Here is a 23,687-nt window from a genome sequence, read left to right as displayed (position 1 = left end):
TTATTCTTGCAGGAATGGAATCCTTTATCCCACACTCCACTTTAAAATCCCGTCCTTTATCTAAACCTTGGTTTTCCAATAAATGTGCTAAGGCTGTCCAAGAGAAGAATGTTGCATATCGTAATTGGCTTGTTTCTAATTCTTCAGTTTCATTTTCTGCCTACACCAAAGCTCGCAACAATTGTAAAGCAGTTATTAATCAGTCCAAACTAGAGTTTGAACAGGCTAAGAGTAGAAAACTTGCTTCTTGTCCTAATGGTAGCTGAGCATTCTGGTCTCTTGCCAAAGCTATTGGCCGCAACTTTTGCCCATCTCTGCTCCCACCTCTGTCCAAACCAGATGGTTCTGTTGTCACTTCAGCCAAGGATAAAGCTGACCTGCTAGCATCCCATTTTTCTTCCAGCTCATGTATTAATGATCTTGGTAAAACACCTCCCACCATTCCTAACACGCTCCATTCAATGCCTCCTGTGGTCTTCCGTCAAAAGGATGTCAGAATGATTTTGATAAATCTCAATGGTAAGAGAGCTCCAGATCCTGATGATATTTCTCCACTTGTTCTCAAAACCTGTGCTCCTGAACTTACTCCTCTTCTTTGCCACCTTTTTTCACTTTCTTATTCCAAAGGTGTTTTTCCTCATGCTTGTAAATTTGCTCATATTCAGTCAGTTTCTAAAAAGGATGACAAGTCCCTCCCATCCAATTATCGTCCCATTGCAATTACTTCTACTCTTTCTAAAGTAATGGAGAAATCAATTAACTGCCAACTCTTAAACTACCTAGAAACCTTCCATCTGATCAACGATCGCCAGTATGGATTCCGTCAGTGTCTATCCACTGGTGATATTGTGGCTTATGTTACCCATTTATGGATTAATTCAATGGAAAGGTTCGGTGAAACCCAAGTAGTTGCTCTTGACATCTCAAAGGCTTTTGATTGTGTTTGGCATAAAGGTCTTCTAAACAAGCTTCCATCTTATGGTTTGCCAACTGTTTTTAGTAATTGGTTATCCAGTTTTCTCTCTGATCGCTCACTGAGGGTGATGGTAGATGGCTCTCTGTCTTCTAACTTCTCCACTAATGCCGGTGTCCCCCAAGGTTCAGTTCTTTCCCCCACTCTTTTCCTCTTGTATATCAATAACCTCTTCCATTGACTGGAAATCCTATCCATAGTTTTGCCGATGATAGCACATTGCATTCCACTTTCCATTTTGAGAAACCTTGTCCTGCTCAATCAGCTTCAAGTTCTCGAAAATCTGCTGCCAATTCCTTAAATGCAGATCTTCAGGTAATTCTCCAGTGGGGCAAAGACAACTTAGTTGATTTCAACCCTTCTAAAACTCAGTCTTGTCTTATATCTCGCAAAAAGGATTCTTCTGCTCCTATGCTTATCTTTAGTGACACTCCAATTTCTAGGCAAAATGATATATCTCTTTTGGGGATTACCCTGACTTCTAATCTCTCTTGGCACAAGCACATTACAAATATTGCTTCCTCTGCATCTAAAAAACTTGGTTTTCTCTTTCGCTCTCGGCGTTACTTTTCTTCCAAACAGCTGCTCACTCTGTATAAATCGCAAATCCGCCCTGCCATGGAATATTGTTCCCACATCTGGGGTGGTGCCCCCAAAACCTCTCTCAGGCTTCTTGATTCCATTCAGAAGAGGGCAGTTAGGTTAATTAATGATTCATCTCTAACAGAGTCTCTCCACTCGCTTTCTCATAGACACACTGTTTCTGCTGCATGCCTCTTCTACAGATACTTCCATGGACACTGTTCTTCTGAATTGGCTTCTATAATTCCTGCTTTCTCTTTCAAAACAGTCCGAACACGTGCCGCCACCAGCCAACATCCATTTACTGTCCAACTTCAAACCCACAGAACCAACTTTTCATCTTCCTCATTTATTCATTCAACTGCCGTTTTCTGGAACAACCTTCCTTCATACGTATTTCCTGAAAATTACAATCTACAGAAGTTCAAGTCCAATGTCAACAAATATCTTCTTTCGTCTTCTCAACCTCCAACCCAAGCACGGTACTAAGTACTATAGGTTCTAATACCTCTCGTGTTTGGGGTTCACATAAAAAAAAAAACTAAAATTAGCCCATATTGTGCCATATATTATGTCTATATGCAGGTGTTCTGTGGTCAATTTGACCATTTACTAGACAAAAACTTTACTTTTTCTCTTGCCAAGTTGCCAGGGAAAAAATCATGCTACACCAACTAGCCCAACCATGCTGTGAAAAAGGCCCATAAAAATTCCTTGCATCATTGACAGGATTCAAACTTGGGTCTTTTTTACCTGGTATGGGGAGAACTGTGCTCATACCAACTGTGCTGCCTATGAGGGGTCCCCGCCATACTTAATTAAGCAAGAAGGGTTGCATGGCAGCTCATGATTTAAACTTATCTAAAGAGCAAGTAGAACTCCTTGGTTCCGCATTACAACAGTAGAAGTTACTTGAAACATGAACTAAAATTACAGTATATTGAAAAGTGTTTTCAAAATATTTCATTATTGAAGACACGTGTTTCTGTACAGATATTAGTTAGCAGTCTTCTAGGCAAACGGGGGATTGAACACAATCATAAAAAATTACATATATTTATTGATACCTCAAAATTAAGTTCAAAAGCAGTTTTGCTGCACGATGGAAATGAATTCCCGCCAGTTTCCTCTACTTAATGCTGTTGACTTAAGAGAAACATATGAAAGTATACCAAAGATCCTTAGTGCACTAAATTATCACAACTTTGCTTGCAATGTCTATGATGGCCTTGAGGTAATTGGATTACCCACTGTTCTAAAAAGAGGTTTCACAAATTACTGTCATGCAACAGAATACTGTGCAGCAGTAGAAAAAGAGGGAAGATTTTAACCAGGGAGAAGTTATATAAAATATGTTCTGCTAGTTGAACCATAAAAGTTTCTTTTACCTTTGAATATAAAGCTGGGATTAATAAAAATTTTGTTAAGGCTCTGGATAAAGAAGGATGTAGATTTTGCTATATCCTTCTTTAGTAAGTGTTTCCCAATTTAACAGATGCAAAATTGAAAGAAGGAATTTTCATTCGGCCTCAAATAAAGAAACTCCTCAGAGGTGATGTACTAGAAACAAAGCTATAGGACACTGAAATAGCAGCTTGGAGATCATTTAAAGCAATTATGCATGGATTTCTTGGAAGGAAAGAAGGTAATTATGAAGCTCTGGTGTCACCACTTTACTGCAGTGTTATAAATAAATGGGCTGCTGAATGTCATTGAAAATTCATTTTCTTCATTCTCATCTCAATTTTTTTTTCTGAAAATTTGAGAGAAGTAACATGCAAAGGGATGCTTTCATTTGGACATATTCATGATGGAAATGGTACCAAGGTTGCTGAGATACTGTTATGATGTGAAATTACTGCTGGTTTCCTAAGAGGGAAATTAAAATAAACATTAAGAAAAACTGGGTGCCACACATTTCTAAGAAACAGAAGTACATTATATGTTTAATTGAAGTATTTTAAAATGAATAAGACTCGCTTTTAAGAGAGCATATGTATTATTGTATATTTGAAATTGTTAATTCATTAAGTTACTAAAATTTCAGTATATCTTTCAATGGGGATGTGACAGAATATAACGGTATTTTTTGGAATCAGCTGATCAATTTATTTTTTATAATCTGCAACTTTTTCGTTGGAAGTAAAAAAAACAATTCGTTTCTCAAAGTTATTTTCTTATTGTTTCTTAAACCATATAATTTAAGAAACGCTAAACTATAGACTTTTTTTTTTTTTTTTTTATTTTAGAAAAGCCCTTACAATTTATCTCATGTTTTGGGCATATTCATCTGCAACGTTAAAACATCAATTACCCCAGGGGCTCACATCTGGTTGATATCTGGCTCACATGATATCTAGCTCGGGGTCCTGAGCTAGATATCATCATTCTTTTTCTTGGTGATTCCCTTCTATTTCTCTCTCTCTCTCAGGGTAACTCAGGAATTTTTTTTTTTTTTTTTTTTCGGCTGGTGTAGCATAAGCCTTAGGCTTCCTTGCACCATGTAACTAATAATAATAGTAATCAATAAATAATATTCAAGAATAATAATTCATTGCAGATTATATGGTTGTATATACAGATAAAAACTCTCATAGATAAAATGTAACTTTGGAAGCTAGACCAATGAAGGTAAGTATTAGTAGTGGAAAATGATGCAAGAAAGCAAGCCTATACAGCATCAGCCAAAAAACAAAATAAAATACTTCCCACATCCCCTCCCCTCCCCTCCAATAGTTAGTCCAGTTCTACCTTGAATTTATTCAAACTACCTACTTCAACAAAAGATGGTTTTTTCCAACAATCAACTACTCATTGGCAGATATTTACATCTTCCAATGGTACACTGCCACTACACTAGGTCATTAGAAAGCTAGTTATCAAACAGGTTCATTGAGGGCCATCACCAAGTCTGCCTTTCTATATGGCAGTTATCTGGAAAAGGGGGCAAAATATCAAGGTCTTGTGGCCATTGCCACAAGATTTGCTGTTTTTTACCACACAAATCCAGGAAGTAAGGTCAGGTGATCGGGACAATTACCTTGCTCCCGCCCCTCCAGGAAACTGGAGCAAATACTGTTTTACGATATTAAATGATTGTACGGTAGCTATTCATCTTGTGTTTGTGTACTATATAATAGCTGGTTAAAAATCAAGCTCAAGTGAGGCTCACATCTGGTATGGGCTTAGCACACCCAGAGTCCTCAGCTGAATATTATCATTCTTCTTTTTCTTTGTGATTCCTTTCTGCTTCTCACTTGATCTCTCTCAGGGTAACTCAGGAATTTTTTTTTTTTTTTTGGCTGGTGCAGCATAAGCCTCAGGCTTCCTTGCACCGTATGGCTAATAATAATAATATATAATCGTTATTATATCCCCAAGAAAAACTGGTTGGATCTGACACCTGCTTTTACCCGGCCACTTACCCACCAAGGATTTCAGTAAAGTAATTTCAATATCCAATTGAAAATAATCACAATTTCAATATGCAATTGAAAATAATCACAATTTCCATTTCTGAGTAAATAATAACTCCGTTTAAATTGGTTTACTTTTTTTTTTTTTTTTACCTTTCATATATTAACTTTGAAGAGTTTTCTAACTTTAATAAATCTTCACTCGCTAAGGGATTTGCGCGACAATTAAGTGAATCACAATAAGAATTTTCAATATGACTAGAAAATTCTGCTTTTCTAAAAGGAGTGCTATTTATTTTATCTGTGTTAGCTCCATCGACTGGATATGAAGACTGGAATTTATTTCCAAACCTATAGTCTTTTTCTTTACTTTCAAAGAAATCTTTATCACGGAAATTATGTGAATCTCGTTTTATGAAAGTTGAGTCATTTATTTTAGTTTTGCCAATGTTTTCATCATGATACGAGGAAAAACGAAAAGTATTATTAAACTTAATTTTCTTAAGCGTGTTTCCTTCATTCTTGGAATTCTTTAATGATTTTTCTTGTACAAATTCAAAATCAGCGCCAGTGTCACTACTGAAATATAAAGCATGCACTTTCATAAATAATTTATGAAACACTGCTTGCATCCTTGCAGAACGTATTGACAAAAGCATGTTCCTTCTGATGTCCTAAATATCACACACCGAAATGCATTTGATCAATATATATATACTTTTCATGGTTTAAACTGGCTTCCACCAACAAAAACGATGACAACGTATTTAACATTATAAAACTTTCAACGCACAACATCGCAACTTGACTAAACGCGTTGTTTCCGGCGACTCTTTTCTGGCAGATTCCCTACATAAAAGTAAAAAAATTCCCTTTTTGAAATGAAAAGCAATTCATACTTGGGGCGAAGGCAATTACGTAGTGGTCAATTCTCATAATCACCCCTAGTGGTAACTACGTCAGACAATACTGTATTTGTGAGGTATCACGTTTAGCTAATTTTGGGGTAGCAACTATTTGTCTTTGCATACCAAAAAAAAAAAAAAAAAAATCCGGACATTCTTGTTTTCTTCTAAGTCCATTAGAACCTCCCGGATAAACAAGTAAACCACATCGGTATATAATGAAGGAACATGTACCCAAGGCCGTGAAAAGGTAATTGGGAGCCTGGATGCAAACTGAGTTAAGAGGCTTCGTTCATTTATACTGAGAATTTGATGGCCCCCTCGGTTGAAGCCCCATAGATCGGAGCACTAATGCGGGGCATCCTGCGCGCCCCATTTGCACGGCCCTGTATAATGTACCACATATTCCTTCATTATATACCGATCCGAGTTGTTCTCGGTGTAGCACTTAGAAAAAATAAATAAATAAAAACCTATCATATTAGGACCATCCGAGAACGATTTCATCAGCCCGTGTATATTATGACATGTAGAGCCCAGTTGTTATTATCGGATGCCAGAATGCTGGCTTATCGATTCGTGCAATGGCTGAGAGCCTACGCCATTCAAAGGTAACAGCTGATGATATTACCATGAAATGAAAGCGTGATGTACCACCATCATCCAACAATGCATAATAAGACTACCGATGTTCATCCCCACGTTACCACAGAGAGTATTCGAAAGGTTACCATCACAATATCGTCATATTTAACCTCAGGGGCTCACATCTAGTGAGTATGGGCTTGGCACACCCAAGGTCCTAAGCTGGATATCATTCTTCTCTTTTTTAGTGATTCCTTCCTACTTCTCTCTCTCTCTCTCTCTCTCTCTCTCTCTCTCTCGCTCTCTCTTGCTCTCAGAGAAACTTGGAATTTTTTTTTTGGGGGGGGAGGGGGCTGGTGCAGCAGAAGCCTCAAGCTTCCTTACCCATACGGCTAATAGTAATAATAATTCCCTTAACTCCTGGTTGACGTTTTTAAAAACACCAACCAAGGGTGAAGATGTCAACATTTTGGGGTGTGTACAAACACATTATGAATGGAGGTCCACAGCCTCGTGTTCGTGGGAGAGGGCACGGCTCATAATCCTAACATCATAAATCACAAATCATGGGTCGCCCCTTGTAAGGTACAAAAACACACGGTGATTAGTCTGCATAGCACTGTAAATCGGTTTATACGTCATTGAACTTCGCTGCACTCTGTTTCTATCAGATGGGCAGATGTCAGTGTGGAGGATGCCTGGAGAACGTCTGCTGCTAAAATACATTGTACCGATAACAAATTTCAGATGAAGTAGGACAGTTCCCCTATGGTATACTCAAAGGACCATTAGTGGTTGTGCGGAGTACGGTGAACGCCAACCTTGATATTACCATTAGCATTATTAAGGGAAATGATGCAAGAAGGAAAGCTTATATAGCATCAGCCAAAAAAAAATATATATATATATATACAGTATATATATATATATATATTATTCTTAGTTTTGACTTGAATCTATTTAAGCTATCGACTTCTACAACGACAGATGGAAGTTTGTTCCAGCTATCAACTACCCGCTGGCTAAAGGCAAACTTCCGCACTACTTTCCTACAACTGTCTTTCCTCAATTTGAATTTACGCCCTCTCAGACGATTCATTTGAGCAAGAGGAAAAATCTCATCGCATTGAGCATGCTCAGACCATTTAAGGATTTATACACCTCAATCAGATCACCTCACAGGTGCCTAGTTCCCAGATACTGCAATTTCAGAAACCTTAGCCTTTCTTCATAAGAGTAAACATTTGTTCCATTCACTAATCTTGTTCTCCTTCTCTATACACGTTCCAGGAGCTCTACATCCTTCTTAAAAAGAGCCTCAAAACCTGTATACAGTACTTAAGGTGTGGACTGACCATTGCCTTATAGAAGATGATATCATCTCCATATCCCGGATAGAAAATTTCCTGTATATCATTGACAAGAAGACACCATGGGCTACCCTTGCAGGCCGTCTGCACTACTCAGAAAACTTCATCTCTTCCTCCACAATTACCCCCAGGTCCTTTTCATTCCCTACCACTGTCAGTGTAGTACCACACAGTTGATACGTTACTCTGGGGTTACTGCTTCCCATACGCAGTACTTTACATTTGTCAACGTTAAACTTCACTTGCCACCCATCAGCTGATCTGTTCAACTTTTCTAGAACTTGTTGCAGCAGCAGCAGCGTACTGTCATTAGCTTCCTTAACAACTCTGGAGACCTTTGTATCATTAGCATTAGCATTAGTAGAGGTATTTGATGCAAGAAAGCAAGCTTATGCAGCATCAGCCAAAAAAAAAAAAAAAAAAAAACCCACTTCCACTTCACCCCTCTGTTCGTTCAAAATACCTGTCCAGCTGAGACTTAAACTTATTTAGGCTATCAACCTCCACAACAAGGGATGGGAGTCTATTCCACCAACCAACCACCCGCTGGCTAAAGGCAAATTTCCGCACGTCTATCCTACATCTGTCTTTCCTCAATTTGAATTTATGCCCTCTCGGGTGATTTTTCTGAGCTAGAGGAAGAATCCCATCAGCATTGAGCATGCTTAAACCATTCAAGGCTTTATACACCTCTATCAGATCACCTCGCTGGTGCCTAGTCTCCAGACACTGTAATTTGCAAAAGTTAAGCCTTTCTTCGTAAGAGCACCCCTTTGTTCCATTCACTAATCTTGTTGCCCTTCTCTGTACTCGTTCCAGCAGCACTACATCCTTCTTGAAATGAGGCCTCCAGACCTGTATACAGTACTCTAGGTGTGGCCTGACCATTGCCTTATACAAGGGAATAATCACCTCCTTATCCCTGCTGGAAAAATTCCTGTATATCATTGACAATACTCCATGAGCTACTCTTGCAGCCCGTCTGCACTGCTCAGAGAACTTCATATCTGCCTGCACAACCACCCCCAAGTCCCTTTCATTCTCTACCACTGTCAGTGTAGTACCACAGAATTGATACGTTGCTCTGGGGTTGCTGTTTCCCATGTGCAGTACTTTACATTTGTCAATGTTAAACTTCATTTGCCACCTCTCAGCCCATCTGCTCAACCTTTCCAGATCCTGTTGCAGCAGCATAGTGTCAGTAGTGTCCTTGACAACCCTGCCAACCTTTGTATCATCTGCAAACTTGGACATTAAGCTTGATATAACATCATCAATATCATTTATAAATACAGAAAACAATAATGGACCCAACACTGAGCCCTGAGGGACTCCACTAATAACATTAGTCCACGATGAGCAGTGTCCATTAATTACCACTCTCTGTTTTCTCCCCCTCAACCACCCCTTTATCCATAGCAGCAACTTGCCTCCAATGCCACACTGCTCCAATTTGTGTAGCAGTCTTCCATGTGCAACAGTATCAAAAGCCTTTCTAAGATCCAAGTATATAACATCAAAGTTATTCCCTGCATCCAGTTCTTTTGTGACTGCATCATAGTATCCAATCAGGTTGGTCAGGCAAGACTTCCCCTTAACAAAACCATGCTGTGTCTGAGCTATAACTGAAGTCTGGTCTAAATGATCCTGCAGTGCTTCTTTAACCAGTGCCTCCATTAATTTTCCTGGAACAGAAGTTAAGCTCACAGGTCTATAGTTACTTGTGTCAGCCTTTGATCCTCCTTTGTGAATTGGGGTCACATTTGCACATTTCCAGTCTATGGGTACCTCCCCTGAGTCCAAGGAAGCTCTCATAATTATGGCTAAGGGTTTGCTTACTTCCTTTGCTGCCTCCTTTAATATAACTGGATAGATCCCATCCACCCCGGGTGCCTTTCTTGTGTTTATCTTCAACAGTTTCTCCTCCACTTTACTCCCAGTTATTTCAAGATTCTGTAGCTTACTGCTAGAGTTGAATACACCTCTGGCATCCCCCTTGCTGAATAACTCCTCATGTGTGAATGTCGATGCAAAATATTCATTTAGTTTGTTAGCTACCTGAGCAGGATCATCAACAGTTGACCCATCAATATCAAGTGGACCAATCTGATTCATCCCCTTCCTTCTAGAGTTTACATAAGTAAAGAACTCTTTGCTGTTTTTCTTTGCATCCCTTGCCAAGGATTTCTCGTAATCTGCCTTCGCCTGCCTAACCTCCTTTGTAACTTGGTTGCATATCAACTTGTATCTATCATAGGCTTCTGTGTCATGTGTTAATTTGTAAGTATCCCATGCATTTTTCTTCTCTGCCATATGCCTCATTAGTTCATCTGACATCCATTTTGGCCTAAACCTTGAACAATATTTCTTAGTTGGTATGTAAAGCCTAGTAGCTTCCAAGATAAGTTCTTTGAATGCTTCCCATTTTGAATTTGCTGTTGGTAACATCATCAGTTGATCCCACTGTATAGAATTTAAATACTGTCTCAGTCCATCGTAGTCGCCTTTACGGAAGCAATAACCCTTCCCTTTACCCCTAATGGTAGTTACCTCTTTGAGTAAATCCCACTTCAGCACACTGTGATCACTGCCACCTAGTGGTTCATTTATCTGCAGATTCTTAATGCATGAAGAATCACTGCTGATAATCAAATCAAGAGTATTACTCCCTCTAGTTGCCTCCCGAACATGCTGATGTAGAAAACAATCATCCAATAAATCCACAAAAGCCCTGCTAGTGTGTGAGTAACCAGCCCCCAAATTCCAGTCAATATCTGGGAAATTAAAATCTCCCATTATAAGACTCTCTGATTTACTGGCCCCCCTCTATTTCCCTGTACAGTTCCTTATTATATTCATCAGAGTCATTAGGCCTATAGCACACTCCTACTCTCAATTTTGACCTCCCAATGCTTATGTCACACCAAACCTAGGTAAGAAGGTGATTATTCCCTTGTATAAGGCAATGGTCAGGCCACACCTAGAGTACTGTATACAGGTCTGGAGGCCTCATTTCAAGAAGGATGTAGAGCTGCTGGAATGAGTACAGAGAAGGGCAACAAGATTAGTGAAAGGAACAAAGGGGTGCTCTTACGAAGAAAGGCTTAAGTTTTGCAAATTACAGTGTCTGGAGACTAGGCACCAGCGAGGTGATCTGATAGAGGTGTATAAAGCCTTGAATGGTTTGAGCATGCTCAATGCTGATGGGATTCTTCCTCTCGCTCAGAATAATCACCTGAGAGGGCATAAATTCAAATTGAGGAAAGACAGATGTAGGATAGACGTGCGGAAATTTGCCTTTAGCCAGCGGGTGGTTGGTTGGTGAAACAGACTTCCATCGCTTGTCGTGGAAGTTGATAGCCTAAAGAAGTTTAAGGCTCAGCTGGACAGGTATTTTGAATGAACAGAGGGGTGAAGTGGAAGTGGTTTTTTTTTTTTTTTTTTTTTTTGGCTAATGCTGCATAAGCTTGCTTTCTTGCATCAAATGCCTCTACTAATGCTAATGCTAATGAATTTGAGGCATTGCTCAAAACATCAAAGGCAGATATTGTTGGGATTTCAGAGACGTGGTGTCACACAGATATAAGGAATGCAGAACTGGAATTTGGGGAGTACAATGTCTACAGAAAGGATAGGAAGGGAGGAGGGGTTATGCTATTAGTTAAGAAATACATAAAATCCAAGGAAGTGAAGCCAGTGGACATCTCTGGACAGTGCAGTGTCGAGTCAGTTTGAGAGTAGGAGTGTGCAATAGGCCTAATGACTCTGATGAGTATAATAAGAAACTGTACGGGGAAATAGAGTGGGCCAGTAAATCAGAGAGTCTTATAATGGGGGATTTTAATTTCCCAGATATTGACTGGAATTTGGGGGCTGGTCACTCACACACTAGCAAGGCTTTTGTGGATTTATTGGATGATTGTTTTCTACATCAGCATGTTCAGGAGGCAACTAGAGGGAGTAATACTTTTGATTTGATTATTAGTAGTGATTCTTCATGCATTAAGAATCTGCAGGTAAATGAATCACTAGGTGGCAGTGATCACAGTGTGCTGAAGTGGGATTTACTCAAAGAGGTAGCTACCATTAGGGGTAAAGGGAAGGGTTATTGCTTTCGTAAAGGCGACTACGATGGACTGAGACAGTATTTAAATTCTATACAGTGGGACCACCTGATGATGTTACCAACAGCAAATTCAAAATGGGAAGCATTCAAAGAACTTATCTTGGAAGCTACTAGGCTTTACATACCAACTAAGAAATATTGTTCAAGGTTTAGGCCTAAGTGGATGTCACACGAACTAATGAGACATATGGCAGAGAAGAAAAATACATGGGATACATACAAATTAACACGTGACACAGAAGCCTATGATAGATACAAGTTGATCTGTAACCAAGTTACAAAGGAGATTAGGCAGGCGAAGGCAGATTACGAGAAATCCTTGGCATAAATTCAAATTGAGGAAAGACAGATGTAGGATAGATGTGAGGAAATTTGCCTTTAGCCAGCGGGTGGTTGGTTGCTGGAATAGACTTCCATCCCTTGTCGTGGAAGTTGATAGCCTAAATAAGTTTAAGGCTCAGCTGGACAGGTATTTTGAATGAACAGAGGGGTGAAGTGGAAGTGGTTATTTTTTATTTATTTATTTATTTATTTGGTTTGTGCTGCATAAGCTTGCTTTCTTGCATCAAATGCCTCTACTAATGCTAATGCTAATGTTTGTGATCATCTTCACTTATGAGCACAAACAATGTTGTTGTGGCGGTTTTGATGGAACATAAGCTGCTTTGGCTATAATGCACGTATTCATTTATTGTAATAATAATAAATGAATAAGAATATATAAGAAATACTTGTAATGTCAGAAAAGGCTGAAATGAGAAATGATTAAAGACTCCAATTTGCTTCAGAAATTTAAAAAATTCAGGAATATTTGCATTGTCACCAATGACATTCTCTAGAGTTATTGGTTTCCAAAGGTTAACCAATGAGAGCAGGGTTGTATTTCTGTTTTGTTTATAGTATGGGTGTTCAATGAGAATGTTTAACAGTCAAATTTATAGATCAATGTGGACACTGTGGTAAATGAAGGCGAGTTAAATGAGTATGAACTGAACCTATGAACCTATGTTCATAAGTTCAGTTCATGAGTACGAACCTATTCTTGCCCTTGAAAGGACTATTTCTCCTTGTCTTGATGTACGGACACTGGAACACCAAATTTTAGGATCCTGTTTAAATTGAAAAAGTTTATTATTTGTTTGGGAGTGCCAGATTGCTGTTCATTCTGTTAGGCATGCACCATGAATGATTTGTGGATAGTCTGATGCTGGAACAGGGATAATGGTTAAATCAAAGGTAGTTGGATTTTTTGCAGCTTTATCAGCCAGTTCATTACCAGAAATTCCGGAATGTGCTGGAATCCAGCAGAAGGTGATCAGTTGGTAGCACTCTTCAATCTGCAGTAATAATCTTTTAATTTCATTTAGAACAGGGTGGAATTTATCTGAGGAATTATATAATGCCATAATTGAGCTGAGGGAATCAGTGTAAATAACAAATTTTAATAAGCAGTCAGAACAGAGATTTTCTATGGCTAGTTTAATTGCATATATTGAGAAGATACTGAATTCAGGTGGAAGAGATGCTGAAATAGTGGTATTTAGGAGCATTGCTGCTGCTCCAACGTTTGAGTTAGATTTAGAGCCATCTGTATAAATTGGAGAAAAATCAATATATCTGTGAGTGTGAACTGCATGAAGTTGTTTCACATTTGATGCTTGAAGAATATTTTTTCCCCACTAGCAAAGGTAAGTGTCACAGGTCAGTAGAAGAGGAAGAGTCCATGGTGGGTGAGCGCATGTTACTACCTGTTGTACAGAATGAATGAATGGCTTATTTCTGTAGAGGTTTTCTAATGGTGGACTGAATAGGTATGACTGAATTGGACGCAAGGCACAACTTTGTATTTTGACAGCATACTTCAGTAGCAGTGTTTTCCTATGTATAGTTAACAGGGGCTCATGAGCGTCAATGTAGAGGCTACGTGCTGGTGATGTTCTGAAAGCCCCAAGTGCAATCCTCAAGGCACTGTGCTGAACTGGATCAAGCCAGCGCAAAGCACTTGCTCTTGCAGAATCATAGACAGGAGCACCATAATCGAGACGGGATCTAATTAATGCCCTGTATAACCGAAGCAGGGAGGTGCGATCTGCACCCCATGTTAGGGCGGATAAAGTTCTGAATATGTTTAACTTTTTTAAACAGGAAGTACGTACATTTTTAATATGGTCTAAGAAATTTAATTTGTTGTCAAGGATTAATCCTAGAAATCTGATGTTAGTAGTGACTGGGATGGAGACATTGGAAATTTGAAGTTCAGGATCCAGATGAAGTTTGCATTGTCTACAAAAATGGATAGCAACTGTTTTCTGTTGTGAGAGTCAATAGCTGTTAAGGCTGGCCCACTGTTGTATTTTATTCAGTGATATCTGAAGCTGCCTTTCAATAGATCTCATGTTTTGGGAATGGCAGGAGATGGAAAGGTCATCTGCATAAAGGTACATCTCAACTGTGTTTGGAAGCTGTTTAGTAATGGAATCAATTCTAAGAGCAAAATGATACCAAAATGATAGCAAGATACCAAAATTACCTCTCTATGACTTTCATTCAGGAAGAAGGTCATTTTGGTATCTTACTTGAAAGGATCTAGTGTGTAGAAAGTTTTGAACAAATATGGGAAGGTTGCCCCGTAGACTGAGAGAATAAAGATCAGAAAGTATGCCAAGCCACCAGGTAGTGTCAAAAGCCTTCTCTATATCTATAGAAACCATTACTAGATGTTCGTGTTTAACAAAGGCATTGTGAATGGCAAATTCAGCCTTGATCATAAAATCCAAGCATGACCTGTTTTGTCAAAAGCCATGTTAACTATAACTCATTAGATGTTGTGACTCAATAATCCAGACGAGTCTACTGTGGACAATTTTTCAAGGATTTTGCTGAGGCAGCTTGACAGAGATATTAGTCTATAGCTATGAGGGTTGGATGGATCTTTTCCAGGGTTCAGGAATGCCAAAACAATAGAGTGGTGTCAAGAAGCTGGATAAACATTTTCTAAAAAATTATGGTTGTAAAAGACCAGGAGGAGGCCCAAAGCTTTTTCATCAAGATGTTGTGGCATGACATAATAGATCCCATCTGGTCTGGCAGCACCATTATGAGCTGTTTTAATGGCATGCAAAAGTTCAGAATATTGTAGAAGGGTTGTTATACGGCAGAATGAGGGCAGTTGGAAAGTTAATAGAATACTGTTCTCTAGTGTTTTTAATTTCCTGGAAAGATGTAGTATAAGCTGATATTTCAGCAAAGGTATTTCCCAAAGCATTTGCTATATCCAAGGGACTGGATAGATCTCGCCCATTCCAGGAGAGGACTGGAGAAGGTATGGTGGGAAACTTACCAGAAAGCTGTCTAATTTTTTTCCAAATTATTTTGCTGTCAATGTTTCTGTTAACTGTTGATGCAAAATGGGTCCAGGATTCTTTTTTGGCTTGCCTTTGTTATGAAACATGCTTTTGCCCTTAATTTCTTATAATTGATCAGATTGGCTGTGATTGGATATTGCCAAAACAAATTTCAGGCTTTATTTTTTGCTTTTGTGCATTCCTCATTCCACTAATAATTATAATGCTTTCGGCCCAGGGGATTTGATAATGGTATTGTATCTTTGGCCACATTTAGGAGACATGACGTGATATAATCTCTCACATCATCAATAGGCTGGAGAAGGATTTTTTTCTCAACAAAAGAGATTGATGACTGAAATTTTCCCCAGTTTGCTGAGGCAAATTTCCATTTCCTGCAGAGTTTAGTTAAAGGAGCCTGTGTTATCAATACATTGCATATGATTGGAAAGTGATCACTGCCCATATGGGCAGCATTTGCTGTATTGCAATCTCTTCGATAAAGGCAATAGTTCTTTATTAAAGGAGAAATTTGTAAGGTTAAGTAAGTTTCTTGAAGACAAAGAGCAACTGGAGAATACCAGTTAATTAGATCATGGATATCATCTGTGTTGCAACAAAAGCCTCTGCAGTTCCACTGTACAATGTAGGCCATTATTTGTGTTTAATTGTTTGAGCTGTATCTGATTACTTTTTGAAGGTGACTGGCTTATGACGTTCCAATTTTTGTTTGTCTTTTTTTTTGGAAAACTGGCCAACCAGTGTCCATTTCTTCTTCTTCAGCTTGAATTTCTAAAATTTAACCTTCCTGTATATATGTGCCATCTGTGTCCATGGTTGTGTCCTGAATATTTTTCATTATATTTGAGTTTGTAATACATCGTGTGGTAGCACTCATTGCAGGAGGAGATGCCGCTGGTGTTGTCAGAGGAGTATTATTTGCTTGGTCTGAGAGTTTGGGTTGTTGTTTACGTACATTTGGTTGTTTCTCAGAGAGAACAGTTCTAGCCTAGAAAGCACAGTTCCTACTAATAAATCAGAAATTGATTTATTAGTAGAAACTGTGACATAAGTTTGAGTAGAGACTGTTTGGTATTTTTTTTACTGCATTAGCATAGGAAATATTTTTGTTCATAGTAGGTGCAACTAGTCTTCTCGCTTCTTGGTAACTGCCTTTGTTCTCAACTTTATATTTTACTATTTTTTTCTCAGTTTTCCATTTTTCACAAGTTCTGGAATAGGCAGGATGATCACCTTTGCAATTTGGACAGGTCATTTTTGTAGTCATACAGTCACTTTGTATGTGATCTGAGGAACCACAGTTGGGGCAGACAGGTACTCTTCTGCATACAGTTTGTAAGTGGCCATACTTTTGACATTTATAATATCTTAAAGGATTGGGAATGTATTATTATAATTATTATTATTATTATATAGGCGGATATGGCAAAGTAAATAACCTGCTTTTACAGAGTAGGGTAAGTTGGGCATATTGAACGTGAGAATAATATTTCTGGTAGGCATAAGTTGATTATCTTTTTTAGTCATTATACGTTTTGCTTGAATTACATTTTGTCCCTGCAGCTCTTGGGTTATTTCTTCCTCTGTGACAAAGGTCCCAACTGGATATGACACCCTTAGATGAATTTAGGATTGCATGAGGCGATATTTTTACTGGAATGCCAGCAAAGTTTGTTAGCTGTAAAAGTTTCTCCGAATGCCTGTCGGTTGGTTATTTGGTTTTTAGGAGCATTAGCAACTAAGGCCATATTGCTCCGGGAATATGCGGTGGTCATTCCCTGACCTTTCCGCATCCTCCGTATTTGGTGGTGACAGGCTCAAACCCCAGTCTAATCAAGAAGCATATGCTACGCACTGCTGCTTCTTCCCACCTGGCTACGGAGGTGCCACCGAATGCCTGTGGTTCATAGTTTCCACTAGCAGGTCTCCTGATTGCAATCTCTTGACAGTCTTAGTAGATCCTGCAATACCTTCCAGATGTTTCTGTATTACAAAGGAAGACAGTTTGTTCATTGGCTGACTAGTGAGGGGGTGGAAAATTAAAAATGATGGGCAGGGTTGCTCCATCTGATTAGTCTTCTGTCTCTATGGATGATCATTTCCTAAGTCGTCATTGGTGTCATGGTTAATGTAGGTGTCTGTTCTGGAGCTTGAAGGCTCTAACGGTGGATAATTATTTTTATCCATAATGGCTCCTTTTGGCCCTCCTTACCACCCAGGTTACCGGCTCCGCCACGGGGAGGCAGGAGCAGTGCCGCTTTGTGGCCAAGCGTAGAGTTAGTACAAGTTAGTAAGGCTATCAAAATTAAAGAAAAATGCGCTTTCTTATTCTGGGTTCCCTTCTTATTTCTTTTAAGAAATTAGAGCTACTTAACAGAAAATTTTAATAAGTGCTAGAGAAAACAAAGGAAAACTCAGTCGCTGGGAATAAAAATGCTCGATATACGCACAATAATCACTTGGCCATGGAAACGCTTGCCGCCCAGGGCCTCAGAAACAATGAGTTCTCACATATTAGGGCATTTGTCAACATGCTGCTGCTGACCCACACTTTTTTTCTTTCTTCCATCATTACTGGTGATTACCTAGAAACAAAGGTCCAGTCCGGTCTGCTCCAAGGCCCAAAAAAAAGCAAGACAATGACAATAAAATGTGAAGATCATGCTTATCGTATTTTTAACTCACAGGGCACTGTTCATTATGAATTTCTCCTGCATGGTTAAACAGTGAATACTACAAAACAGTTCTATGGTGATTGTGCAATTCTGTTTGGAGAAAATGGCCAGAAGAGTGGATGGGAATGGTGCTTGCATTATGACAATGCCCCTGCACACCTGGTGCATTCAATTCAAGAATCTCTATTAAAGCACTTTATCACTGGTCTATCTCCCTCTGATTTTTTTTTTTTGTTTCCCAGGCCTTAACCCCCTTTAAAGGTCACATATTTGCAACAACCAAGGAAATTATTCAAAATATGACAAAGAAACTATTAGAAATTCCAAAGGAAGCTCATCAAGAATACTACAAGAAGACGCTGAAGCATTAGAATCAGTGTATACAGTCTCTTTATACAGTTTCTTAAAGATCCAACCAAACAGTTAGCGAGCTTCATCATTTTCCAAATATTGGTCCACGAACTTTTTGATCACACCAGGTATGTCTCAAGTTTTTATTTCTGAGATATTATACATTAATCATAAATTACAAAACATAAGAAACTGAAATAAACCTGTAACAGCCTTTATTACAGGAAAACATCTAAAGGAGCTGTTTAAAGTGACCACCATTTTGTTCAATGCAGCATTCAGTGACAAACCTGCAATTTCCTGGTATTTTTTTCATTTCAAAACTGTTCTTAATAGTTTTAGCAGTTTCCAAAACACAATTCTCAGTTTGATTTGCATGGTGATATGTTTATTTCATAAAATAAACCACTGGTTTGGTGTTGACCCAACAAAAAGCAATCCAAGGATGTGAGATTGGGTGACCATGGTGGCGAGAACCATTCAGACCTTATGGCTAGGTCTAAATGGGTCTGGATGACCAAATGGCCCTGGTCACCATGACATACTGGGCTGTTCCAACCAATCCATCGGTTATTGTATTTCGTATTTAAAAGTCAGTAAAATCACTGAAAAAGCAAAATGATGCTTTACCATGCATAACCCACATCCTCTGCTGAATTTCAATGGGTATATATATCTTCAAACAGTTCCCACAAACCTATATGGCATACCTACATTTTCTATTCAAACAAACAAAATGTAAGTATGCCATAACTGAAGCCCTTGCTTCAGATATGGCATACTTACCGACCGATGCTTCAGCCCAGAGTTGAGAATACTATTTCTTGTAAAACATACTTCATCTGTAACCAGAATATGCCTCAGAAACTAAAGATCACATGTACATATGTTTGTTATTTGGTTTTTAGGAGCATTAGCAACTAAGGTCATATTGCTCCAGGATATGCGGTGGTCATTCCCTGACCTTTCTGCATCCTCCATATTTGTTGGTGATGGGCTCGAACCCCGGTCTAATCAAGAAGCGTGTGCTACGCACTGCTGCTCCTTCCCACCTGGCTATGGAGGCGCTACATGTACATAGCAAAATGAGTCACTGACAAAAAGTCTGCATTTATTCATATCTTGTGGCAACAATTCTTGTACAGATATATTGTGAACTGGATACAACTGCTATTCATGTAATGTCCTTCATATGCTTGCAGATGATATATTTGCATGCCCTTATAATTTTCTGGTACTTTTGATAGGAGATACTTCAACAACAACAGTATTTTGCTCTTCAACATTTGTAGTTCACCTCCCACTACTAATATTTATACATGTCTAGTGGCAACATTCTTGTATAGGCATATTGCGAAATAGATACAACTGCTGTTCATGCAATGTCATCCATATACTTGCAGATGAACTCATAATGGTCTCAGTGTACCTGTTTCTTAAAATAATCTCTTAAGAGCAGCAAATAGTTTATGATTTGGTACTTGTTGGGTTGAAAATTACCTGATGCAACTGCAAGCAGCAGCTATGGAATTCTTATGAACTTCGCCATAAATTAAAATCATATCAGTTAAACTCATCAAAAATAAACAGATTTATAGTATCTCCCATCTTAATTTCACAAATGCGTATTGTGAAATTAACAACCTGAAACTCAAGCACAACCTGTTGCTTGAGTTTCAGGTTGTTGTGCAACCTGAGACTCGAGTAACAGATATGTTGTTGTTGTTGTTGTTATTTGGTTTTTAGGAGCATTAGCAACTAAGGCCATATTGCTCCGGGAATATGCGGTAGTCATTCCCTGACCTTTCTGCATCCTCCGTAGTTGGTCAAAGGCTCGAACCCCGGTCTAATCAAGAAGCATATGCTGCTCCTGCCCACCTGGCTATGAAGGCGCCAACAGATATGTAGTAGTAGTAGCAGTGGCATGTGATGAAAGAAAGCAAGTGTATGAGCTTATGCAGCATCAGCCAAAAAAAAAATTTCACACAACGATACCATTCCCTCTAAATGTTTGTCCAGTTCCTCCTTAAATTTATTTAACCTATCAACTTCCACAACAACAGATGGAAGTTTGTTCCAGCAATTAATCACCCGCTGGCTAAAGACAAGTTTCCGCACATCTATTCTACATCTGTCTTTTCTTAATTTGAATTTATGCCCCTTAGGTTCGTAATCTGAACAAGTGGAAGAATCCCATCAGAATTCAGCATGCTCAACCCATTCAAGGCCTTATACACCTCAATCAGATCACCGCACAGGTGCCTAGTCTCCAGCCACTGCAATTTGCAGAACTTAAGTCTCTCTTGGGAAGAGGATCCCTTCATTCCCCTCACCAATCTTGTTGCCCTTCTCTGTACACGCTCAAGCAAATCTACATCCTTCCTAAAATGAGGCCTCCAGACCTGTAGCGGTACTCAAGGCGTGGCCTGACCATTGCCTTATACAGAGGGATAATCACCTCCTTTTCCCTGCTAGCAAAATTCCTATACAAGTAGGTCCTGTTTTACGATGGTCCATTTTACAACTTTTCACATTAACGACTGTTTCAAAATATTATCTGAAAAAATTGAAAATAACAAAAAAAATCACAACTCAATAACACGCTGTAGCAACACCTGCAAGTCGAAACACGCACTAGGCGTTTCTTTTGTTTTTCGTGGTGCATTGTGGTTAGAATGATAGCTATACCAAGACTTATTATTATTATTAATAGCCATATTGTGCAAGGAAGCACGAGGCTTATGCCGTACCAGGAAAAAAAAAAATTCCCAAGTTACCCTGAGAGAGAGAGAGAGGAATCACCAAGAAAAGTAGAAGGGAATCACCAAGAAAGAGAAGAATGATATCCAGCTGAGTACCCTGGGTGTGCCAAGCCCATACTCACCAGATGTGAGCCCCGGGGTTCTTTGTTTACATTCAGTATGCCACATTCGTTTCATTGTGAATTTTCCCTCAATTGTTAATGGGTTACACAGCGTTATTTCTCATTAATAATAATTTTTGTGTAACCATTAGCTCTAAGTGTAGGGCAGTTTCTGTGCCAGGGGGAGCCAAAAAGAGTGTAAAACTAACAATTAAGGAGAAAATGGATGTGATCATCATATGGAGTCTGGTGAGCATCGGTCGGATGTTAAGGCATTGAGTTTAGTACCTTCTACTGTATCAACGATCATGAACAATGTTGATAAAATAAAGCGTACACACACACACACACACACACACACACACACACACACACACACACACACACACACACACACACACACACAGGGATAACAAGTGTGTCATCCTCCAGAACAACTTATTCATGCAGTGAGACAATGGAAAAAATGGAGAAATTGTTAGTGTTGTGGGTTGATGATATGAATCAAAATAACATTCCTGTTACACAAGTGGTAATTCTGGACAAGGCAAAGTCATTATTCGGTGAAATATGTGAGGAGTCTGGTAGCACTGAGACATTTATGGCCAGCAAAGGGTGGTTTCATCAGTTTAAAAACTGTTGTAAAATTCACAATGTGAAAGTGTCTGGTGAGGCTGCTAATGCTGACATTGCAGTGGTGGAAGAGTATCCTTCCGAATTTAAACGCTTAATAGACGAAGGCAACTACCACCCTGATTTAGTTTTTAATGTGGGCGAAATGGGTAATGGAGTCATCACTTGAGTAAATACATACTCAAGTGATGACTCCACAGGACCAAAATAAAATTTTATTTTATTAATTAGTTTATATATAAGTATAAATAAAATGTTCATTAAATGTTTGAAATGTTTAATTATTTGTAAAGAACAGAAATATTAGTGCATACTTGGAAAAATTTTAGGAATTTTGGAACCTATCTCATTCAATTACATTATAATTTGGTCTTGTTTTATGACTTTTCATTTTACAACCCTGTTTTGCTGGAACCTAACCATGTCATAAAACGGGTCCTTCCTGTATATCATTAACAAAAACCCATGACCTGCCCTGGCAGGCTGTCTGCATTGCTCAGAAAACTTCATATCTGACTGCTGTTGTTATTTGGTTTTTAGGAGCATTAGCAACGAAGACCATATTGCTCCGGGGATATGCGGTGGTCATTCCCTGAACTTTCCGCATCCTCCGTATTTGGTAGTCACAGGCTCGAACCCCGGTCTAATCAAGAAGCGTGTGCTACGCACTGCTGCTCCTGCCCACCTGGTAGCCAATGAGACTTGTGGCAGAGAAGAAAAATGCATGGGATGCATATACAGCAGGCCCTTGTTATAACGTGCTTCGCTTTACGCTGATTTGCTATAACGCTGTTCTTATATTATAACCCATATCTGACTATAACGTTGTCACAAATCACTATAACACTCTTTTACAGATTGCATTTTTGGCATATTTAACGAAATCGTTTCATTTGATGGAGTCGATAGCTTGAAAATTAATAGCAAAACAGCACCGAAACGTTTCCCACGCTAGGTGAAATTTTCTCGCACACTAATTTAATTGCAGTATAGTGACTTGTTACGTAGTTCTGAGATCAACATTTTAAAAAATGATCAAGTATATTGCTTGCGTTATATGCATTTATCCGAAGTCTAGTCATCACTCAGTACAGTATTATACATAGTGCATAACGGACATTTTACCCGAACATTGAATCATAATTAATGCAACCAATGCAGTTACATTTTTGAAGAGTTAATAATGGCGGATAAGAATGAAAATGCAACAATGTCTGGATGCAGTACGAAGACTATAAATGTAAGAAAAAGACTGAATTTGAAAATTAAATTAGACCTTTTGAAGCGAATCGATTCCGGTCGACGACAAGCAGATGCGTGCCATAATTTAGGACTGGCAAGTTTAACTGTAAGAACAATTATAAAAAATAAAGAATTAATTTTAGCAGCAGGAAAGACAGCTGTTCCACTGCAAGCAACTAGGGCTAGGCCAGCTATTAGGATTGAAGTAGAGAGACTTTAACTAATTTTATTGAACATAATATCCAATGCAGAATTCAGTTAAGTTAAATATTATAAAATAAAAAAAAGAAGCAAGAGAGAGATTAGCCTATATGATGATCTGAAGAAAACTTGCCTAAAAAAAATGTGGAACCATTTAAAACTAGTAACAGCTGGTTGAATAGATTTAAAATCCAGGGAGAAGCCGCAAGTGCAGATCAAGGAGCCAAAACTTTCAAAAAAAAACTTGTTAAAATTATTGATGAGGCGTATTATGTGTTATACTTCTCAACAAGTTTTTAACATAGATGAAGCAGGACTATTTTGGAAACTAATGCCTAAAAGAAATTTCATATTGAAAGAATAAAAAAAAAATGCTATTAAATATTTTGACCGACATTTG

The 23,687-nt window shown here is 38.7% G+C and overlaps 1 protein-coding gene across 1 annotated transcript in view; it reads right to left on the bottom strand.

Annotated features, from left to right (window-relative positions):
• LOC150091517 (uncharacterized) overlaps window positions 1–23,687 on the bottom strand; it is a 205,968-nt gene that overhangs the window by 138,926 nt on the left and 43,355 nt on the right. Inside the window, exon 4 of the mRNA XM_090368744.1 lies at window positions 5,125–5,550. Within this exon, the coding sequence (XP_090224870.1) occupies window positions 5,125–5,550 (426 nt within the window). The remainder of the gene's footprint in view (window positions 1–5,124; window positions 5,551–23,687) is intronic.

Source organism: Mastigoproctus giganteus, chromosome 1 (assembly GCF_048544385.1).
Source record: "Mastigoproctus giganteus isolate SK-2022 chromosome 1, ASM4854438v1, whole genome shotgun sequence".
NCBI lineage: Eukaryota > Metazoa > Arthropoda > Arachnida > Uropygi > Thelyphonidae > Mastigoproctus > Mastigoproctus giganteus.
Note: the sequence above shows the minus strand (reverse complement) of the source record. Positions and strands in the feature narration are given on the sequence as shown.